At 24.5% G+C, this 24686-nt stretch overlaps 1 protein-coding gene across 3 annotated transcripts; it reads right to left on the bottom strand.

Moving 5' to 3' along the window:
- Positions 1-748: 748 nt before the first annotated feature.
- On the bottom strand, positions 749-24064 carry LOC145831315 (uncharacterized). 3 transcript variants are annotated; one of them, XM_082938543.1, is made up of 14 exons: positions 23991-24064; positions 21674-21778; positions 21112-21232; positions 19986-20053; positions 19599-19709; positions 17803-17911; positions 15430-15523; positions 14150-14237; positions 9091-9200; positions 6936-7133; positions 6197-6263; positions 5856-5930; positions 2071-2238; positions 749-1908 (listed from the first exon to the last, which is right to left on the bottom strand). In XM_082938543.1, exons 1-14 carry the CDS (start codon positions 24018-24020, stop codon positions 1903-1905), a joined length of 1350 nt encoding a protein of 449 aa, XP_082794669.1. In that variant the 5' UTR covers positions 24021-24064; the 3' UTR covers positions 749-1902. The 3 variants fall into 3 exon arrangements, with proteins under 3 accessions (XP_082794669.1, XP_082794661.1, XP_082794652.1); XM_082938535.1 differs by having other exon boundaries at positions 749-2232; XM_082938526.1 differs by having other exon boundaries at positions 749-2238.
- Positions 24065-24686: the final 622 nt, after the last annotated feature.

Here is a 24686-nt window from a genome sequence, read left to right on the forward strand (position 1 = left end):
TCTTAATCTTAAAATGACGCAAATAAATTTAAAGTCAGAAAACTTGTTTATTACTTTATAAAAGTGAACTCTTATCAACTCTCTTATTTTGTTTAATAACTTACAATAAATCTTCTAAAAAATCTTTTAGTTAAACCTAACAATTAAGTTTTAGTTGCATTTGAACTGTTAAATTTAAAAATATAAATTTTAGAAATAAATCACTTAAATGCTTTTAAAAAATGACCATATACGGTACTTCAGAGGTTTTTATGCGTGATGGATATACATTATTGCCATACAGAACATATTTGCACAATATAAAAGTATATAACAAATGTAAATATACTTTACTACACAGTTAAAGTTGTTTAAGAGCCTCTAAGAACCAAGATAAGTAAGTTGGTTTACTTCTACGAAATACACAATTGTGCGTAAAGATGCGAGAGGTTAATGTACTCTTACTTTAGACATTATAGTTTTTAATTTCGACGTCACAAACTTAAATTTCTTACTATTACACAAAAAACCTATTTTAAAAAACAATCAAGTTCTAGAGAACCTAAATACGTTTTGTTAATTATAAGAGTAGTAACACATTAGTTAAAACTTTAATCAAAAATAATTGATTAAAACTTTAAAATGCACAAGTAAAAGTGATCACGGTTTAATTGATACAAGAACAAAATACAAGATACTGCTTTGAAAAACTAGTAAAATAAAGTGTCTATAAATATTGATGTGTACTATGTAGATAATTGATGCATAAAAAACGTAAAAAATAAATTTCACAGTATAAAAATCACAGTTGGGAAATAAAAGTAAGGAGGACCTACAAAATGGCAAAACTATTGTAAAAATAAGAATTTAAAATAGTCATTTTACTGCATTATAAGTAGAATACAATCTTTTCTTTTATAAGTACGTATTAAGCTCAATAAAACTATTACAAAAAGAAGTAAAGAGATAACATAAATAAAAAAAAAATTATGATGTAAGTAATCTGCAAAATTCTAAACACTATAATATAAACTTTAATACTTAATTAGTGAACAAGTGTTCCTCAAAAAAATAGCATTTAATTAAGAAACAATTAAATTAAGTTTAAAATGATTAAAGGTGGCTTATATCTAAGATAAAGACCTATAAAATAAGATCAACCTGTAAAACAAATTGAGTTTTTGTAAATTTAGCGTTGGTAAGTGCTTTGGTATCTTACCTTTAGATCATCCTGCGTTTAGTCAAGTAGAAAAAAAAAAGTTTATGAACTGCTTGACTTAAGGAAGCTTCATTTACAAAAGCTCTGCTTTTAAAACACATATTAAAATACATTTAATGTTTACTAACTAAAACTTTAAGAAAACTAAAAAATCCTAGCTAAAATTTCCTTGAGTTACATTTTATCAAAAAGATACTTGAAATGATAAAAACAAACAATATCTAGATAAATATACTACATTTTCAGTTTTTTTTTTTTTTTTGTTATTTTCATTAACAGGACCATTCTTTTTTAAGACTAAAACTATATAAAAATATTCGCTGTTTATATAAGTTAATTACATTTATTCATTTAAACAAACTGATGAGTTAAACTCTAAGTTGAACAAGTTCAAATCAAAGTTTACCTATTGAACGTAAATTTATATTTGAAATGAGTACAAAAGTTTTCTTAATAAAAAATGTATAATTATATTTGTTGTTAACATACTTCGATAAACCTAGTGTGCTATTAATAAGTATACAATTTTTGAGAAACACTGTAAAAACTGCATAAAAATTAAACATTCTAATTCTGTTATCTAATTAAACCGTGTATATGTGTGTTTCATTGTTACCATACAACAACACAAGAAAACTAGGTAAGCTTAGCGTCTTTTCATGTTTTGTTTTCGTATAAAGTACTTTTTAAAGCCAAGCTAGCAACTAAATCTATGAAAAAAGTAATAAATATTACTTTAAAAAATTAGAAGCAGCAAATCCAATATACTATAATTAATAAATTTAAACCTATAAAAAAAATTTTTAACTTTATTAATAAAACTCAAATTGTTGATTAAAAACATTTGAAACAAAGTTTTACAGTGAAGTTACCTCGGGTGCAATCCTGAGAAAGCTGGAAAATTTTTGGCTGCTCTCCACCGCCTTCAAGTGGTCCTCTTCGTTGTTGCCATGCAACGGCAGCTGTGGGTTCATTGTGGGCTGGATCGTGGAGGGGATGAGATCCATGTCGGAAGACGTTTCGGGATCACTTGTCTGAAACTGAGGTTAGAGGCTTAGACTATTCATTAAAGAAGTTTACATTCTAATAGTGGTCTACCGGATCCGGATCCGTGTAAAATAAAATGTTCTAAACTAAATTGATAACCTATTTTTTTTTATTGGTTCATAGTATTTGGCTATGTTCTAGATTAAAAAAAAATCAAATAAAAATTTTCTGGCTTATTGGTGTTAAATTTGATCTTTTTTTACGGGATAGAGGAAGACAACATCAGACCTACGGATAGGATCTGGACCGTGACTAACACCTTAACTATGAAAATTACACCAAGAATTTAAATTAAAGTGTAATGCTAATTTTATGGTTATGTAGTTATAATTTATTACTTTATCAATTTTTTGAAATAATTTCATCAAATCAGCCCGCGAAAGTCTATATCTAATAAATCCGGGTCGTTGCCTACAAAAGTTTCTACATCTGTCCCCAACCTACTATTGATCCGGTTACATGACAGTTTAAATTCTTAAAATAGTTTTTTAAACACCATAGCTGAAAAAATCAACATATATTAAAAAAAAAAGTTATAATCTTAAAGACTAAAAAAGATCTTCTTAAAAATATTATGACAGAAAAATAACTCAAAAAGTTTATAATAACTTTAATTAAAAAAAATTAAATTACTATACTTTAAATTTTTGTTGAAAATTAAGCCGTAACTCAAATTTAAAAACAAATTAATAAAAAACAACCTAATTAATTAACGTTATTAATAAATTTACAACCGCTTTTTTTCGAAATATATACATTACTTTTTGAGATATGGCCTCTTAAGCATGTTTTTTAAGAATTGAAAATGTCGAAACTTTAACTGTGCGAATTTGAATAGTTGTGAACCCTCGCGGTCCAACCCTATTATAGAACCTTAAATATATTAAGTAGAGGATTATTTGACTTAGGAATAATAACATTTCATCGAAGTTTGAACTAGTAAAGAAAAAAATATTGTTGTGTAATGAAAAGAAAGAAGAAAAATTGCTTTGAACCAGCCAATCAATTTTTTTTTATTGATCAAGCTAAAGAAAAATTATGCCAATAAATTTTCCAAGTTAAAATCTTACCCTTGAATTTTAAAACATTTTTGTAACTTTTACAGCTACAAGTAAATATTTTAAACCTATGCATCAATTTATAAAAGTATCTATTACAGTGAATTTGTTTATGTTTGATCGGTTAAGTAGGTCTTTTCAGAAAACTTTATGTTATATATTGGTTTGATTATTTTCTAAAATACAGATGTTGTCACTACAAATAAAAACTGACTACTCATTTTTTCTATTAATAAAAGAATTCAAATCGAGTCGGATCTTTTTTGAAATTAGGAATCGGCCAGATCCGCACGGCGTCACTTTTGCACACAGGGTAAATTTTGCATGGCATCATTTTTGCACGAGGAGACACTTTTGCACGGCGACAGTTTTTCACGATGACAATTTTTTAACGGCAGCATTGTTGGACAACGATACTTTTTGCACAAGGTCACATATTTACGATGAAATTTTTGCACAGAGACATTTTCGCACGATGACTTTTTCGCACGGAACATCAATTTTGCATTTTGGTAAAAAAATTTTTAGCTAGTACAAAACATAAAAAGAAACTGAAAACTTAAATTTTATAACATACTTATATTAAAGGCAAAAAGTGAAAGATTAGAAATCTTGAACAGTAAAAATTAATGTTAGAAACAAACTAACGAAAGGATAAAATAAAAGATTTATAAAAGATTCAAACCAGGGACAAAACATTTAATTTATTTAGAAACTAGGATAAAAAGTATTTAAGTGTAAGTAAATTGTTCTAGTTTACTTTGAACTTTAATATATTAATCAACAATTATGCCTTTTTTATATTTTTTAATTTACAGTTAAAAGTTTATTTTCCACATGATGGACCTAGGCATCAAAACCTAGACCACTTAAACTGAAAAATACATAAAGAAAAAATAAAATTAACACAAATAGTTTATCTATTACAACAAAGATAAAAACATAATTTGATATAAAATTTATAGGTTAACATAAAAAGCAAAATTTTAACCACAAACTTATACTTATTTACGCTTTGATGTAGACCGATCAACATCAAATTTTTAAATGCATTGACTAACAACAAAAATTAAAACCTAACGCTCCAAGGACATTTACAATAGACTGGCCAGATGAATAATCATTAAAAACATTGAAAAATGACTCATTATTAATAGGGTAAAGATGCTGCTAATAAAATTGAACTACAAACTAAGCTAAATCTTAAAGTTAAATCAACGGTTGATAAAAATTACTTATTAATTTTACAAACACAAATATAATTCAGATATAACTTTTTAAGTTCAATCGAAATTATTTAAAACTTATGCAAGAAACTAATTCATTTGTTAGTTTGTTCCATATTTCAACTGACCGACTAAAAAAAAGAATTCTGCCAAGCCTCATTATTGAAATATTGCAGTAGTTGAAGACTAATATGGTGTATTTTTTTTGAACATAAGTTCAAACTTGCAAATGTTACTCTCTCATTGGCTTATCATGATCATGCAACATTATAGTAATGAAATAGTCCAAGTTTAAATCATAAAAAATGCGCTATTTTATTGCTCTTTTTATTCTAACGCTAAATTAAAAAAAACATCAAGTAAGATCTGAAATACCTTTACACTTCATAAATTAACTAAATATTTTTTTTAATTGTTTAAAATTAAAAGAAGTTTAAAATATTTAATTAACAACTATATAATGCTAATTTTAACATAAAGAGATTATATGTAAAAAATAATACTAAAGATTCGTGTTTTAAAGCCTTACTAAATTAAGTTTATCTTTCTGTTTAAAAATTAACGAGATTCAGATTTTTTTTATTTAAAATATTCAACACTGTTTTTATTTAAAATTAGTAAAATTTTGTATTCATCTAGTTTATTTAAATTAAGATTAAAAATATAAATTAATGAATTGTGGTACGTTATTATATTGTTCTACGTAAAACTTCAAATAAAAACTTATATTTAAGAATTTTATTTAAGCACTGACGAGGTCTTTGACCGAAACTTAGTTTGTAAAATAATTTGTTGATAGAATAAATTTATAAACACTTTACATTAAAATTTCATTAAATAACTACCGCATTTTATTCATTTAAAACAACTTACGTTCAAAAGCGAATATTATTTAAGTTGACAAAAAAAAATTATAATTTACTTAAATTTACTTGAGAAATTTATTTGAGAAAATAAAAATTAGAAGCGTGCAAAAGTGAAGTTCCGATCAAAACTGACTGATTGTTTAAAAATTTCGCAGTTCATAAGTATATCCGTGAAAATATAACGCCGTGTGAAAGTGACACTTTGCAAAAATAACGTCGTGCAAAAGTGTCTTCTCGTGCTAAAGTGACGCTCGTGCAAAAATGATGCCGTGCAAAAGTGACCCTGCGTGCAAAAGTGACGCCGTGCAAAAGTGACGCCGTGCAAAAGTGACGCCGTGCAAAAGTGACGCTCGTGCAAAAGTAACCTGTTTCCACTTTTTATACGTTTAAACTTCAGATTTATTCTAAAGGTCAAAACAATTTTTAATTTTAATTGAATTTAGTTCTATTTTATTTCTACCTGAACTTGACTTGTTAAATTTCTCAATTTGTCCTGCAAATACTTGTTTTCTTCTGTTTGTTTTTCCAGCTTGTCCTAATCATTAAAAAAAATTCTGCTTGAGGGAATAATTTTGAATATGAATTTAAAAACAAGCAAGCTTACAAAACTGTATAAAAAATTTGACTTTTGAATCATGTTTTGTAGTAAAATTTTTGTCGGTACAAGAACAAAACCTTAGTCTAAATTCATTTTATTTTCTCTAATTGTAAACAACAGTTTGTTTTGTTTATGTTTACAAATAAATTTAAAAACCGAAACATTTAATTAGAAAGTGAAGAAAAAACTGCTTATATTTTTACTTTCAACGTTTCATTCTCTTCTTCAAGTTCGTTGATCCGCACTTTATATTCAAATTCACTTTTTTGGCTGTAAATTTCGAATAGTTAAATTAAATTCAACTTTACTTACAATGTTAAAAATATATTTTAAAAGATAAAGTCTAATGTTTTTTTTATGTGTGTGTATATAATCGTATTCTTTATATATTTTAACTAACAAATTGAATTTTATATTTATAAATCTAAAAAAATGTTAAAGTAAAAAATTAAAAATATCATACTATCAAAAAAATACTTTATTTTATAACATTAACAGGGTTGCAAAAGGTTTTTTGTAAATTTCTTCCAGGCTTAAAAAAAAACAAGTATTTTGGTCCATTTTTAGTATAAAATTTAACTTAAATTAAAAAAAACGCCTTAAATAGTAAAACAAAATTGAAAACATACTGTAAATCTACTTTAAATGTGTTCTATTATTCTATTTATATGATAGGTTTTACATATTTAATCAAATTTCGTTGTTTTAAATTCAAAAATAGTTTAAAATTCCTTTTTTTTAGGTTCTTTAGTGATTTTGTTGAAAATTCCAGGTTTTTTTTCAAAATTTCTCAAATCCCAGGTTTTTCCGGGATTTTAGATTTTTTGGCAACTCTACATATTAAGTTTAACGTCATTTATGCCCAACGCAAATTTTTAGAGCACAAATTTTACGTGCATCAAGTGCCAAGTATATGGGATATGCACTTTGATAGTAAAAAACCTTCGGTCCAAAGTTTCGTTCAAATCGTTGATCTTCGCCACGACGTTTCTCCTTTCCCGCTCCGCCCTCGCCACGATGCTCATCGCCTCGCTCTTCCAACTCAACTCGGCGTTCAACGAGGCGCGCGACACTTCAACTTCAGAGGAGAGTTTCTCCATTTCCTCGAACTTGCTGCGCTGCTCCATGGCTATCCGTTCTCTGTTTTTTTTTTGGTTTAAATGCGAAATTCTACACGCGTAGTCCTTATGTATGTAAGATGAGCCATGAATTTGCTGTTCGAGCAAAACGGAATATTTTTTTGTGAAAAAATACATTACAAAACAACTAACTGTGATTCTATTCATTATTTACATTATATTACTAACCTTAATTTTTTAAAGGTAGCAGTAAACTCTAAATAAGGTAAAATGAAAACTTTTTCTTAATCAGATTTTCAAACTTCTCAAACATACAATTTGTAAATAAAACAACTTTTTTACTTCATACTGACAAAATTTTACATTAATTTAGTTTATGTAAAATATTTTATAGTACTAAAACATAAATAAAAATAAAAAAATCAATGAGAACGAAACTGAAAAATATCTAAGACTATTTATACATAGATATTATAAAAAATGTTAAGATTTACATACAACGAATATATTTTTAAAACCACAATTGAAAATAAGATTAAGGTTTTACTACTAGTGACCTTAAATAATAAATAAATTTCTACCAAGTAACGGATATCGTTGGTCGCTATAATTACAACTAAGTTTCTAATGATACAAGTTTAATTAACAGCTAAAAATTTTCGTTATATCAAAAATCTTCCAACTTATATTAAAAATATTATTTTGAAGTATTATAATTAAAAGAACTTTTTTTTAGAGGTCAAAATTAAAATTGTAAAACTTTAAAGCTGTTTACAACAAAATTTTGTACTTCTTAAGTATACTACTTATAATTTATAATATAAAACATTATTTTATTTTAGATACAATATAAACATTTACGTACTCCTAAAAAACCATGAACTTTAAATCATTAGTTAGTTAAAAAGTCCTTTCACTTTATTTGTCTTTAATTTAAGAACATTTTTCTTTTATTTTTAATAATTCTTTTTATTATGCCTTAACTTATCTATTTTTAGTGGGTATAAAACAAAACGAAAAAGACCTTATCATTAAATACAAAATTTATATTCAGTTTTGTATTAAGTGATTTTTCAAATAAATTATTGTTTGATATTTAAAAAATGTGGTTATAAATGTATCCTAAAACTAATACGATTAAAAAAGTATAAATAAAGAAAAAATTGTATGAGTATCAAAAAACATTTAAACTTTATTAGGTTTGGCCCTTAGTGTTTCCCAAAATTTTGAAAAATATTCTTAGATATATTTTTTAAAACCTTGCAAATTTTTTTGTATATCGTAAATTTATACAAGGTTTTATTTTTGATATTTTTTATTTGTAGTACTTTAAATACTAATAGAGACTTTTGTAACTACATAAGAGTTGTTTGGTTATAGTTTAAATTGGCAAATTTTAAATAATATAGTATATAAATTTTTTCATTGAAAAACTTTCTATTCCCATAATATTCTAATTTAGGGCTCCTTATATATTAATTTAGATTTTATAAAACTCTTTTAAGATTTTTTTCTAAAGTAAAGCAAAAAAGTAATCTATAAAAACTTAACAATGACTATATCAATTGTATGCGAAAAAATTTCAATTTGAAAACTATTAATTTACACAACTGTGTCCACAACTTAGGTGTGAAAGCAACTATGCACTAAAAAGTTATCAGCAATTATAAAGAATTACAAAAGTTTTAAAACCAAATACAATCCATCAGAAATTTAAGATATTTTTAAGTTTTGAGATTTTCGTTCATATAAATGAATCTTTAATGTAAAGTTGGTTTATACAATCTTTGTTTGGCTTAACTTTAATAAAGTAAGATATTTCAAACTATTTTGTCAGTGTTAAATTAAAATAAGCTTCTTTTACATTACACCTAATACTCTTAACATTTTCTTTAGATGCTTATTTGCAGCTTAAAGCTTTCATTTAATTCAAATTCAATTTCAATTAAAACTATTAGAAAGTACAACATAAAAGAATATTCTTAGCTAAAAATTATAAATAACAAATAGGTACGAACTTGAGTTTTTGTGTTTTCAGCTTGTGCTTTGCCTTCAAACATTCGTATTTGTTTTGCAGCATCTTGATTTTTTCACTCAATTCTTCCATTTGAGTGTCGAACTCATTGTGCTGAAAAAATTAAAACAACATTACAAATTTTTCAATACTTCGTATCTGTGAAACTTACACAAAAATTATAAATATTTATTTTATCTAACTCATAAAATTAATGGCTGCAGGTGAAAACAAGTTAAGCCTTATACTACTATAAAAAACTAAAATATATTTTGATACAAAAAATATTTTTGGTTTTAATAAACAGTTTTAGTTTTTAAACAACTTTAATCAACCTTTTTTTATATTTTAGCTATGTTTTTATTTTCATTTGTTTTTATGTTTTACTAAACAAAGAATCTAACTAGAGAATTTGCCCACCCCTACCATACACCAGCTTTAATTTAAAATTTAACTAACTCAAACTTACAATAAGAGAAATAGTTTTTTGTTTAATATTTAAATAACTTTAAAAAATAAATAGAGTTTTAATAAAACTGTATATACCTTTACATTTTCCAAAAAATAGTAGAGAACAAATTATTTTTTTTTAACTTGAAAATCACGAAAGTATCCTAAAAAATCTTCTTGACAATTAAACAGTTGCTGTTTTTTTTTAAGAGTAGTATATGTACTTAAAAAACGGTTTATCTTAATAAAATATACTTTAAAATATTTCTGAGCTGGACAAGTTAGTAAAAAACTGACTAATTCTTTTGTAATAAAGGAATAATAACCTAACATTATATATAATTGCTAATTATTTCAAGTATTGTTTTTAGTACCCTATAACCTTCTTCAATACTTAACAATTTTTCAGTATTAACTCTAAAGGTTCAGCCGTGATTGACATAAAACAAACTTAATTATTTTTAGGTTGCAAATTCTTAGGCCTAAAAAGTAACTACAAAGTAACCTTTCAGCCTTAGTTTACAGATAAATAAATAAAATTCTCGTTTAGAACAGCTTACCTTTACTTAATGACTTTATCTAATTACATACTTTCGTACAGTTACCAAATACAAGACTGAAAGTATAAACCAAATAACCTTAAAAATTTACTATGTAAAAGAGCACAAAAAATAGCAAGCCAAAAATACGTAACGAATGGTATTTAGTGAGCATTCTATTATCACCTTTATTTTATTGATTGTTTTTATTTATGTGTTTAATTAAGCAACACAATCATTTTTATTTTATTCTTAAGTTCATGCTAGAAACTGGCTGCAGCTAAAAGTATGAAATTTTATATACTAAATAGTGATACAATTCTAAATATACAATTCTAAACTTAACCATAACAACTTAATTTGTAACCACTATACAAAATATTTTACTTATTTATAATTATTTCAAAAGTTCCGATATACATACTTTTTTTTAGGTTCTATACAAAAACCTAGCTAACCATTATTTAGATTTTAAATTTATACAACATATTTTTCCATAGATTTTATATATTTTTTTTTTAATTTTGACTACAACTTTTGCATTAGTGTCATTTTTATTTTCTTTTGCATAATAACAGTTAAAAATCCGTTTTCTGTAAAACTCAGTAACTACATAAATTATTTAATTAATATTTTTAAATGCACTACATAATAATAATAAGTTTTTAATACTTTTTTTTGCTATTTCTAAGTATTTTATAAATCATATTTTTTTTAATGCAAAAACAAATAAATAAAACACTCTCTCAAGTTTTTCTGTGATAGTTTATACGTATTACACTACTTTTCGTCAGAACTAAACAGTAGAACAAAATTTAAAACTATGAATAAGTTTTTTAAACAAAAACACAAAAAGTTAAAACTAACAAAGTAATAAGCACAATAAATAATCAGTGTAAAGTAATAAATAATTAAACTCAAATACTACTAACGGATAAAAAATAGATAATTTAATAAATAAAGACACTTTATAATCAAATTCCTTCTGTTTACACAGTTCTGGTTTCTCCAAAAATATAGAGATAGCCTCCAACTTCACGAGATCAAACACACTATTGCAATGATGGATTATTCTAAATCTGGATATGTCATATTTCCTAGCACAATCTCTATTATTTATTAGATGTTCTGCAACTGAAGATCTTTTTGCTGCGTTTTTTGTTGCTATTGTCTTAATTTCAGGTTCTTGTTCGATGAATTTCAATACACAAGCAGGTAGATGTTCTTTTATCCTGGTTTTTAAGTGCCTAGAGGTCTGACCGATATAGCTCTTTTCGCAAGAGCAATTAAACTTGTATACTACACAACTTTTGTCTTGGTCTGGTATCGGGTCCTTCAACTGCACTTTTAATAAAGATTTTGAAAGAAATATAACTCTTGGAAGCACTTGATTGTAAGATGTTTTTGTTAAGTCTTTTAGTTTGCTCTCAAATACTCGTGATTTTTCTCCAATATAAGGTAGTTTTAATATTGCTGGGAACTTCTCCGGTCCAAATAGCCTAGGTTGATTTATGTTATTGTGGTGTGATTTTATCACCTTCTTAATCAAATCTGGTGGGTAACCATTTTTTATTAAAATTTCTTTTATTCTCTCAACCTCTAAATGAAGTAATTCTTTCGAACAGATTCTGTATGCTCTATGGTACAGCGTTTTGATTAGGTTTACTTTTCGTTTCTTACTACAAAACGATTGGTAGTGTAAGTATTGCCCAATGAAAGTTGTTTTTCTATAGACATTTGTTGAGAAGCTTTTTTTATCTTTTATTATTAATATATCCAGAAATGGCAGCTGGTTGTTCTCTTCTACTTCTCTAATAAAAGAAATCTTTTCATGTAAAGAGTTTAATTTTTGAAAAATAGCTTCATTTTCACTTTCTGTTTTGGATATAACCAAACAATCGTCGACGTATCTTATGTAGACAACCTGTGAAGACAAGTCGTCAGCAATTTTGGATTCTAAATATCCGATAAAAATATTCGCTAGAGTAGGACCCAGAGGTGACCCCATGGCTACGCCGTCTATCTGACTGTAAATTGTATTATTGAAATTAAACTGTACATCACTCGTTGCTATTTTCATCAGCTTTATAAAATTGTTCTTCTCTAAATTAGGTTTTCTTATTTCATATAATTTGTCAGCACTTATCTTAATTGATTCTTCTAATGGTACATTTGTGAACAATTGCTTTACGTCAAAAGATGTTAAAACTGTATTAGTTGATTTAGCATGTCTGATCTTTTCGATAACTTCAAAAGAGTCTTTTACAACGAATTGTGAGTAATAAGCTAAAACTGGTTCTAATAAAAAATTAAGAAATCTGGCTAATTTGTGTTGTGGAGACTTGATCATCGACAGAATAGGTCTAAAAGGAATATTTGGTTTATGTAGTTTTGGAAGGCCATACATCCTTGGCCTAATTGAACCAATAGGTTTAATGGCCATAAAAACAGATTGTTCTATTTCTTTAATATAAACCAACTCTTTTAGGAAATCAATAATTGATTTCTCTATTTTATTTAAGTTGTCAAATTTACTGGTCGGTCCCAACTTTACAAACTTTGTTGAATCATCTAAAATTTTGTTCATTTTATCTAAGTATTCAGTTTTATCCAATAAAACAACACCTGAGCCTTTATCAGGTTTTGCTATGACGATTTTATCGTTCTTTTTGATAGTATTAACTGTGTTTACTATTTCTTTTATATTGATAAACTGACTTTTTTCCGGTATTGTTTTAGTATAATTGTGGGCTATAGCTACTAAGTTAGCTTTAAATGTATTGAAATCATTGCCATTCTTAGTTTTAAGGCCACTCACCTGATTAAGAAAGCTTTCATTTTTTTTTTTTTTTTAGAAGTAAACAGCTAAAATTTGTCTGTTCTTACAAGTTGTTCTATTGAAAGAACATTTCCTGAGTTTTTTAAATAGATTGCTTTGAAAATGATGGAGAAGATTGGTTTACAGTGTATTTTTCAAAATTCTGAGAAAACTGGTTATAAAAATGTTTTATTCCATACGATTGTATAGGGTTTTTTTACAAAAGTTATATATCTTTAAAGTTTTTTTTTTACTTATAAAAAATACCTTATAGTATATAATATACTTCAAGATTTCAAGCAAGAGTCTATGTTAGTTTTTTTTAAACAAGTTTTGATTTACCCCTCCTATGAACTATGAATTGCTTTTACTAAAACTATAAGAAGATACAAGTACATTATAAGCTTTTTATTATGCATTCTTTTATTCAGGGCTTAATTCCCAAAAACTCATTAGTATTTTAGTCTAACTATAACAACTGATATGATTATTATTATGATTGTATACTTATAACTATGATGAAAAATTTCAGATAAAATTTAGTTTTATTTACAAAAGTAACTTGACAAAGTATTGACCTCACTTAAGTTTCAAACGAAATAAAAATTAACTGACTTTTTTGACCTATTAAACCTGCTAACTTTTTTTTAGAATTTTAGCAGCCGTAAATTTTATCTGACTTACATAATTTTCAAACAACAAATTTTTATACAGTCCGCTCTGCGCTACTTTTTAACCCTATTAATTTCAATAACTTTCCTTTATTAGTATAATCCCTGTAATAGCTAAATAAAAACTTACAAAAAAGTTATTGTGTGTTAAATAGTTCAACCATGATGTTGCTATAAACAGTAAAATAAATGATTAAAACTTAAAAAGAATTTAAAATTTAGTTTAAAAACAGAAATAAAACTTAGTATATATATACTAAAAAAACAATTGATACTCTTTTATCAAACAAACATGTACCAAACAAATAATATTCAAAAATATTTTACAGTATTATACATTAAAAACCTGTGCACTAAACACTAACTCTTTTTTTTCTAATAGTTACAAAAAACAAACACAAAAGTTTAAAATCAAGGACTTGACATAAGGATGAGCTACAATTTTATTAAAATAAAAATAAAATAATTTTGGTTGTGTATGCTTCACTAAAGTCTCAACTATTATTTTTTATTCACTTATAATGACAAAAAAAAAGTTAAGTTAGTGTTTTTATCTTGAAAAACTAAGTTTGTTCAACAATTTACTTTTAAAGCATACTTCTCATTTGGATTAACATTTTCTTTGCAAGGCACGAGACTTGTCCTGTGACTAGTGTTTGATTGAAGCAGATTTCTGTTGAAAAGTATAATTAAACAAATTTATTACAGTTTTAAAAGTATTTATACTTTACCTGCAACAAACTAAAAAATAAGACTTTTAAAATAATATTTCCCTTATGCTTTATAAACAATTGAAATTTTCAAAACAGTTAATCAAGTTAGTAAATATTTGACTAGACAACGGTTTCCCAAAATGGGTGATTTTAGTAAGTCGAGTGCATTAACTAGTAGTTTTTAAAATTTTGGGCAGTCATAAAATTTTGAAACTTACACTATATATTCTTGAGTTGCAGATGAAGAGCAAGAAAAAGTTTTTATGTGTTTTTATTAGTAATTTTGAAACTTACATTAGATATTCTTTAATTGCAGATAAAGAGCAAAAAAAGGTCTTAGGTGTTTTTAAATGATATTTTTTTGAGTATTCTTGTTGAAAGGGGCCATAGCCTTTTTAATTTCTTGAAAGGGGGTCATTTGAAACAAAGTTTGGGAAACCCTGCTTTGAAGAAATTAAAAAAGTTATGGCCCCCTCCACCAAGATTCCCAAAAAACTACCATTAAAACCGCCTAAGACCGTTTTTTTTTTTTGCTCTTTATCATTGACTCCAGAATATCTAAGGTAAGTTTCAAATTATGACCTCCTGGACTACACTGTAGTATCTTAAACTTTAACACCGTTTTGCATAAAATTCTTTATCAAATAAGTAATAAATTATTTTTATTAATTTTTTTTACTTATCAATCACATTTAAAGTGTCAAACTTTATATACCTAAACACAAACTTTAAAATTATTAAAAAATAACTAAAAATATTTTTTTAATTGTTAAGTAACATGTTTAAAAACAATTACACATAAATATAAAAATCACTTAAACATAAATCACAAATATAAATTTATGTACCAGAGTTACTCTTGTAGTACTTAGGTTTAAAACTTGGGTGATTATACAATAAAAAATAAAAAGCGTAAACTGAGATAATTTAGCGTTAGTAAACAGTTCTGTGAGTTTATGCCAGTTTGTAATAATCAAAATACTTAACACAGCAAAATACAATACATAAGTTGCTACAATAATACTATTTACATCACTGCCAAAGTATTAAATTATTTTTATAGAACTTAAAATCAATGAACTAACCAGCACAAACTATAAACCTTCTAGACACGTATTATTGATTATATTCTGCACAAACAACCAAACTAACTCGAGTTTGTGGATGACGGAACTCGCTTCTTGCTTGATATTTTCCCCGTCACACGCAGGAAGGGGCTGGTGCGACTTCGTTTTACTTTTTGCATCTAAAGTTTGTTTGTGTCATTGCAACTGTTCAGTTCGACCGGCTGATAATTTTGCATATTGTGCGAAAATTAAGGCTAACACTAATTGGAAAACATTATTGCGTAAATATGATTTATTTTAATTTTAAATCGTCGCTGTATATTGTTTTTCAACTTTTTATATCTGAATGGCTGTTTTTAGCGAAACGTTGTCATTTAAACAAAGTTAAAAATTTGCTTGTATGTATTATATCTATTTCTGTTTATCTATAGATACAATTGAATACAATCAGTGTCTGTATGTCACATTAAGTCGTTTGTAAAAATATTTGCTTAAATGAATTCGAAGCTTAGTGTTTTAACTTAATCATAATATTCAATAAAATAAAATGGCATTTTTAAGTAAAAAAATTATTATTTTATTAACTTTTTTAATGGTTGGTGAAAAACTAAACTTAATATTGAGCTAAACTAAAAGACTTGGTCACATTTGATAGAAAGTTTTAAGCAGATAAACAAAAACATTGAAAAATAGAGAAAAGTTACATTAGGTTTAAAAAATTCAAAAAAGTTTGGGTTGAACTGTTTTACAACAAAAGATAATAGTTTGCAATCTACCTAACTTTAGTTTATTCAGAATTATTTCCAGAACTTACAAAAAAATAGTAAAAATTGTACTAAAGATAATAAAATGATAGTGCTGAAAAATACAATCAAACTATCAATTTTTAGCACCAATTATAATTAATTTATTTTTAAAATTTATAAAATATATACTTATATCTACCAAATACGAGTTAGAGATTCAAAACCAAAATAAAAATATTTATTTATATAAGCTTAAAACTTTATTTTAAGTATTTACTTGCATTCAAATTAACTTCTATAAAATAAAACAATTTGTTATAAATGTTTAAAGTTTAAGGTTTTCCAAATAAATTCGAAATTCAAGAAAACTTAATAAAGAATCTTATAATTTTTTTAGTAATGAATACTCAAAGAGTCAAAAACTATAAAGATTTGGTAAAAACCTAAAGATAATGTACACACAAAATAAAAAATAGGAAGTAGGAAAACATTGTGAATCAGAAAATCGATAGTAAAAAATCAATAAAAAACTTATTTTTTATATTCAAAAAGTGTTATTTCAATCTAATATCTTTTAAGAATTACTTTTAATATAATTTTCTTGTCTTTAATTACAATAAATACAAAATCTAAGTAGAAATATCTAATAGTAAAATGCTCTATTTCAAAACTTAAATTTTTTGGATACTTTACAAATTTTTAATATACTTCTAAAAAGATTACTACATATTTTTTCAATTCAGTTTTATTTGAATACCCAAATAATATTCTACCAATTATCAAAAATTTGTACACAAGTTAATGCAGTTTTCAAAGTATCGTTTAACTTTAAGTATTTTAATTTTAACCCACAGTACAGCTTTAATTAGTTTTATTTATTTCTAACTACTTCAATAAAAACTTTAATGAAGCTAAATATATTTTTTAACCTTAATAACACAAAATCAAAGACATACCTCAACATTTTTTAATTTCTACTTGAAAAGAGTAAAAAAGTGCTAAAATTAAAGCTAGTTATAATTAATAAATATTTTAAACCAGTTAAAAACATTGGTATTATTTTTAGACAATTTTCAAATTCTAATCTTTATTTCATTCTCATAATTACTTTTTACTTGCTATAGCCTAAACTTTTAAATTTAAGTAATTAAAACAAAGAGATTATATTTATTTTTTCTTCAATAAATAATACGTTTTCTTATATGAGACTAAACAATAAACTAAAACTAACTTTTTATTAAATTAGAAGTTAAAAAAACTTTACAAACATAGTAAGTTAATTTAAACTTTTTTAAATAAACTTAGGATTTTTTTTCAGTTTTCACAAAGTTTTGTTAAATTCTCTAAAAAAGCTATATTTTTCTAAGTTTTATAAACAAATTTAAGGAGAAGTTACTAAAAAAAACTTTACTAAAGACTATAATAGTAAAAAATTCTTATCGCCGTTATGTTTTAATATACTTAATGCCAATACTGTCCTTTTCAGTTATTCTTTTTGGACTTTAAACTTTTTACGAACGCTTAGACTGGTATACAATTTAAAATACTAACTTAAAATCTTTGTCACTTTAATATTTTTTTATAATTTTTTACATCCTGAACATACTTAACTCTTATCTTTATTTAAAATAATAAATAATGGTATATATGTTTGTTAATGGCATTTTTAAGTTATTTTTAAGAGGTTATGTATTTATAAATCTTTTAATTACTTCTTTTTTTTGAAGATTTTATTTTTTTGAGCTCAACAGTAAGATATTGCACCATTTGATTTGCACTGTCTAGTTCCTCTTTACGTTTCTTTTTCTCAGAGTTCAATTTCTAAAGTAAAATAATAAAAGTTATAAAATATAATGTTTAATTATTTTTAATACTAAATTTATAATTTATAATTACATTGTACATATTTTTACTAGTTCCTATTTTTTTAAGAAAAAAAAAGTTTAGCAGAAATTTATTAAAAGCAATTTAATTTGTTAGAGCTATTCTTGTAATTACTTACAACTTAAAAGTAGTTTTTCATAACTTCAAAACTGAAGATATGTAGAGTTTGTTAACATGAGTTGTGATATGACAGGGTTCGTGCGCAATTTTTTTTTCATTTAGCCTGACTGAGACCAATTTAGCCTGACATTTTTTTCAAAGTAAGTAAATCCCTTTTAAAAGTCATTTTAGGTATTGGGGGGTCTTGATTAGTACTAAAGTACTATTGTAGTCTCCAACTTCAACCAGCTTTATCTCAAAAATATGTTTAGCTTTAAAAATATGCAAAAAGCAACTCATAGCTTAGTTACAACTCAATAAAATAAGACTAAATTGTGAAAAAGGTGATTAACCCTCCTATGCCTTTAACATAACAAATACAGTAACAAATTTTAAAATAAGTGTTATATCTAATCTATTACTAGTGCAAAATTTTAATATATATTACTAAACACAATTGTTCAATTTAATAAAGCAATAAGTTAAAACATTATAATCAGAAGATTTATAACAAAACGAAGTGCATTGTCGTGTTTTATTAAAATTTAAAATGAAACGCTTCCACGAGTATTTAATAAGTAAAAAAAGTTTATTATAGTTTTTTGACAAATAGTTAAAATTGATACATAATTATAAATCCTAAGCTCTAAATAAATATAGTGATTGTTGATGTCCTATCAGATTTAAAAAGCTTACACTTAAATTAAAAAAAAAACTTTAACATTTTGTTCTTGTAAGGAAAAATGAATTGTACCTAAAATTTTTACTGCCACAAAACTTAGTACTTAATATCTTGAAGCTATGTTTTAGTGTTGTGAATATCTCTAATAACTTTAAACAAACAGTAAAATATATGAATAAACTGCTAAGAGTTTTAATCTAAAAACTATTTGGTATGAAGCCTTTAAATTAGAAATTAAAACAGTTCAACCAACTAAGCTATGAAAAACATAGCTGATGTAAACAAATTCAAACAAACAGCTAAGTTGTTGAACTAAACTGTAATGTTTAAACTATATTTTTTTTATGAATTTTCATAATTATGCCGTATATAATCTACTCAAAACAAAATAATTAGGAAAAGTTAATTCTTAAATTCTTAAAAGTTTTTTAGAGATTCAACAAAAGGTTTTAAGCATTTATTTTTACAAATACTGACTGATTTTGTCTTAAATAACTAAATCTTTATTTAGAAATAAAATCACATCTCAATTTGATCTTAAAATGAGTTCTCAATTTTTCTTAATCAAAAATTTTCAAGCATTTGAACTGAGAAAAACTGAGATTCTAAAATTTTTAAATAAAAAAACTGATTTAGCCTGACGCGCACGAACCCTGTAAAAAGTCAATTTTACAATGTAAAATTTATTAATGAGTTTAACTTAATGCAAGGTAGTTTATAAAAAAAGTTAAATTTGTTACATGAAGTAATACAAACTTTAGTTTAGATTGTACAGGAAAAAATTTAAATCAAAAGAAATATTTTCAACTAAAACAGAGATAGAACAATAACAATAAAACTAACAAATATTTCTTCATTAATGCTTTCAGAATTTTGTAAAATCCATAAACTTTTTTGTTTTTCCTTTTGAATTTCATTTTTTAAGTTGGCTTTGCTTTCTAAAAGATGTACAATCTATAAAGTTTTTAACATTAAATTAATTTTCATATGAAACAACGCTTATACTACTACATTTTTTTAAACCATATCAACAAAACTGAGTGTATGAATATTATATCAATTAAATTATTTAAAGTTAATAATTCTCAAAAGTAACAATCTAAATCATGTTAAATTTTATTATAATTAAGCCATAAATACTTGAAAACTAAAGTTATTTAATTTGCTAAAGTTAGTTACAAACTTAAAATTAAATATCAATAACTTTAAATGTAATATGCTTTGTTTTACCTTTTCTTTTATGGATTTGCTAGAACTACTATCATCACTATTTTCATACAACAGCGAATTTATTTCATCTAAAAGCAATAAAAAAAAAAATTAATATCAACAAAGTAAGAGTTTTACATACTTATAATACCTAAAACCTTTAATTATTTTAAATCTGAAAATATGCTTTTTATAAATCAACTAAGTTCAAACGAGTTAACAAAAAGTAATTTCTTTTTTCAAATAAATTATTTAAAAATATTTTTTTGTATGAATCATATTGACTAAGTACAAAATATGTTTAAATTTATTAGCTAATGTATTTTTATTAAATATATGACAAAAATACACTTGTTTTACAAGTTATTAGTATTTCTTTCAAAACAACCTAAAACAAGTATTTTAAGATAATCTGATGTTTCTAAAAACAAACATTAAAAACTATACAAATTTTAATTTTTTTTTAATAAAAGTTGCTTGTAAAGGTTTTAAAAAATTAAGTTTTAATTTTCGATTATCTTATTATACTTTATCTTTACACCTCTGCAACATTTTTATTTGTAGTGGACATGTTTTAAATAACAATTAACATTTATTTATTCTTATTTTTTGACTAGACTTTATTTAACATCAGGGTTGCCAATCTTTAAGTCAAAAAAAAACTTTGAGTGACCTTATACTTTCCTATGTCATCCGGAGTTTTCAACTATTTAATAAAGTAGTTTTTTAACTTTGAAACATTAATAAAAATCAACTAAATAACTTCTTTTCGGTACTAACTTTATATAAAAATTTAAGACAACAATTCATTTTGCAGTTTATTTTATTTTTTGTGTTAAAAATAAAATAAACTGCAAAATGAATTGTTGTCTCAAATTTTTAAATAAAAATCAAGTTTTTCAACAAAAATTATTATAAAAAATCAAAATATTGCAACTAAACAACTAAATCTCACTCAAAGTCTACAAAAAAAAAACTGTCCTGAGATTTTTAAATCTTAAAATTATCATGAGTTTAAAAAAAAATCAAAATTATTCTAAGTTATCTTGAGATGCCCTGAGTCATCCAGAGGTTTTCACAGACTTAAAAATATTTTGATTCATTCTGAGCATCATGAGTGGGTGAAACATGCATGAAAAAAATTTACTTTCAATTGACTGCAACTTAGTAACTCTTTTCTTTAAACAATGGTTCTGCTTTTCATACTGAGCGGTCAGCTGGTCTTTTTCGGAAATTTGTTTTTCAATTCTAGCAGCATCTTGTTGGGTCTAGTTTGAAAAACTTTTATCAGATTTGTTTGATTCATAATTTAGATATTTTAATTATAATGTGTATCAACTTTTGTTGTGTTAAAAAATGCTTAATTAAATTTTTGTGCAAATAATTTTTTTATTTTAAATAAATTATAGCTTTCATACTTTTATATACAAAAATGTAAATTTTTAGATGATTTTATTGATCAGTATTTTTTAAGCATGTAATTATTTTTGTAAAGTTTTATAAATTTCAAAACATAAGTTTTTCATATTGATCAAACAGACATAATAAATAACTAAGAAAGACTGTTGTTTTAAAAAATTAAATTGCTATTTACATTGATTATACTTTAAATACCTAAAGCTGTGCAAAGTTAAAGTAAGAAAATAACTTTTAAAATTATTTAAATCTTTATTATATATTGAGTTAGTTACATTTAAGTATTAATTTACCTTGAAATAAAGTAACATAAGATTCTTTACTGTAATGTTTTCTTTGTTATAGCAACTTTCTTTGTCTATAACTCCTTTTTCAATCAAAGATTGTACCACTTGTACCTATAAGCATAATAAGTGTTTTTAAGGCTTATATTTAAAAGGTTCAAAAGTATTTTTTAATGAAAACTAGTATAAGTACATGCATACATATATTATAATCCATCAAAAAAACATTGAGTTTGATACACATACATAAAACTAGTGTACAAAAAACCATTTGAAAAGTTCTAATTTATAAACTTTGCACCAAAAATTTCACCAGTTTTAATTTATCAGATCATTGTTATTTGATTTTTAAAACAAATAGTTTCTGCAATATGCATGAAGTCATACCAGTATATTACATAATTTTCAATGATATCAGTATTTTCCTTATAAAAAAACTTACTTTAATTAATTGATATCTAGTATTTGACTAAAATAATTTTTAGTGTTAATGTGTAAATAAAACAATTTATTAAAAATTTAATATTAAACCAACAAATTTGAAAGTATTATGACTCAAGTTATTAATCAAACAATTAGAGTTCTCATCTTCAGCAAATGATGGATATAATATAAAGATTTTTAATTGAATAAACGGAATTGAAAATGTTTTAAGAAGTAAAAGATCACTTTCTAAGTTTTAAGAATTTACAGAAACAATAACATAATATTTAGATATCTCAAATAATGCCTTGGGTATGTCAATAATTCTTTGTGGTTATTACTCTTTATCTTAATTGCTATTTATAAAAATTATTAGACTTCCAAAAAATCAACAAAACTTTTATTCTACACTGTTTATATTGCTTGAAGTACTTTCAAAACCATCGTCAGCAAGCAGTTAGAATAATAACTGTTTTAATGATAAAGAATAAAACTAGTATTTCTTCAACTATCATGTAAGTAGTTTATATTTAGATTTAATAATTACAAAGATTATATAATTTTATAACATATTTTGGATTTAATATTATGTTTTATATCTATTATTAACCATTTATCTACAATAACATATAGTAACTGTTTCTATTTTTAATAAACACATATATACACCTACTTTAGCTTCTACTTCTAGCTTACAGTACTATCTTTCTACAGAGCTCAGTTCAAGTGTTTTAGTTTAATAAATACAGAAACATGAGTTAGGTTAATAAAGAGAGAGTACTGTGTTAATTTGTTATTATCTTATATTTCGGTGAACTTGTTACACTAAGATCTCTATTAGCAAGCAACTAGCTTTAAATTTTGGATAGTTAAACTTACTTCTTCTTTTTTTAATTAGTTTAAGAAAAACATTTGAAATTTTTCTCCTAATATATCACTATTTGAAAAGCTCTAAATTGAGTTTTTTTATGGTAGAAAAACATCAACCATACTCTTCCTTCTACAATACCAAGCGTTTTTTGAAAGTTGAGTTCATAAAGGTACAACATTATCATAAATAGTCATAAAATAGTATTTTGATTAGCTAGATTAAGGCATCTTTCATTTTCGGAAAGTCTTGTATGGACCATAAGTACCAAATGTTTAGTATTTGAGATTTTTATGACTTTTTTATACCTTTATAATGTTTTTTATCAAGTTTTAGCCAATAATTAGTGTTTACTAATTTTATATGTCCTGGAGTTGGACATGAAATTAAACTGTATCCTGGTGTATAAATCGATAACCAAAAGGTTTTTTCGTATAGCGGGTGTTTAGACCAAATTTTGAGCACTTTTTTGTTCAATAAACAATATATACATATATAACAAAGTAAATCAATCTATGTGTTTTTTTCATTCCTTCTCTATTTTCAAAATTATGAGCTTATTGAGCAAAAAACTTATTTTAAATATATTTTTTGAATTTACAAAGTATTTACACAAATTTAGAATATTTAAAATTTTTAACTATTTTGATATATATGACTCTGCTAGCTTTTAAGCTTATAAATAATATACTTTATTGTGGAAGACAGAAAAACATAAACAAACCTAAATAAAGTCAAATGACTGGTTTTAGAAAAACCTTTTGCTTAAAAAGATGTAAACTAGTAATTTTTTAAGAATTTTTTTGAATTATTATTGTTTTCTTTATGACTTTTCAATTAGAATTAGCTTTAAGTAATACCACCTGAAAGCAAGCTTGTTCAAGACACAAGAAAAGGGTATGTTGGTTAAGAAAAAGTTATATCAAAAACAAAGAACATAACAACTTTTTTATAAGTTATAAAAAAAATAAAGCTGAGTAGAGATATAATAATAAAACATAACATTTTAAAAAAAATTATGAACCAAGTACTTACTTCTAATTCATTTTTACTGGTGGAGCACATTTGTAAAAACAGTTTAAACAGTAAAAACAGTTATGTATATTTCAAAAACTTGAAGAAAAATATTTTTGGGGTCGCTTGAGATTTCCACTACTAGCAAAATTCCCTCAGATACACAGTAACAAAAACTAATTAAAATTTTATTTAACCAGAGCGAAAAATAAACAGTACATATATAAAACAAAATTAAAAAAGAGCTAATTTTTACATACTAAATTGTTATAAGAGAAATACTTTATTTTTAAAACTTTATTATGTCAAAAATCGAACAAGACAAAATTGAAAGACTAATATTTGTGGTATTTATTTAACTAATAGTTTATACAAGTTGAAGTGAAGCAATTAGTCTTAAGTTGTTTTATACAAAACAAAAAGGGATATGTCTTAAAATACTTTTTTTTAGTGACAGTAACTAATATATAATAAAAAATACATAATAGTAATTAAAATACATAATAGTAATAAAATATAACACAAAACTGATGTAAGGTATTGAAATTTTAGTAAATTTTTTGAACATAAATAAGTGTTTTAAAACTATAGCTGAGTAATATATTTTATTTAATTTTAAACATTAATTTTAAAGTAAAATAACAAATCAAACTAAAAAAATAATTATTGTTAACAAGTTATTTAACTAGCGATGTACACTAACAAACTTCTTTTTTT

The sequence above is a fragment of the Thalia democratica genome, chromosome 1 (genome assembly GCF_965202585.1).
Source record: "Thalia democratica chromosome 1, ktThaDemo2.hap1.1, whole genome shotgun sequence".
NCBI classification, from domain to species: Eukaryota; Metazoa; Chordata; class Thaliacea; order Salpida; family Salpidae; genus Thalia; species Thalia democratica.

Excerpts from the sequence above, each read along its gene's own strand:
- LOC145831315 (XM_082938526.1), bottom strand. The coding sequence starts at position 24,020 with ATGTGCTCCACCAGTAAAAATGAATTAGAA. Across the intron at positions 21,779-23,990 it reads CCAGTAAAAATGAATTAGAA|GTACAAGTGGTACAATCTTT; the intron begins GTAAGTACTTGG and ends TTATGCTTATAG. Across the intron at positions 2,239-5,855 it reads ATTTAACAAGTCAAGTTCAG|TTTCAGACAAGTGATCCCGA; the intron begins GTAGAAATAAAA and ends CTCTAACCTCAG.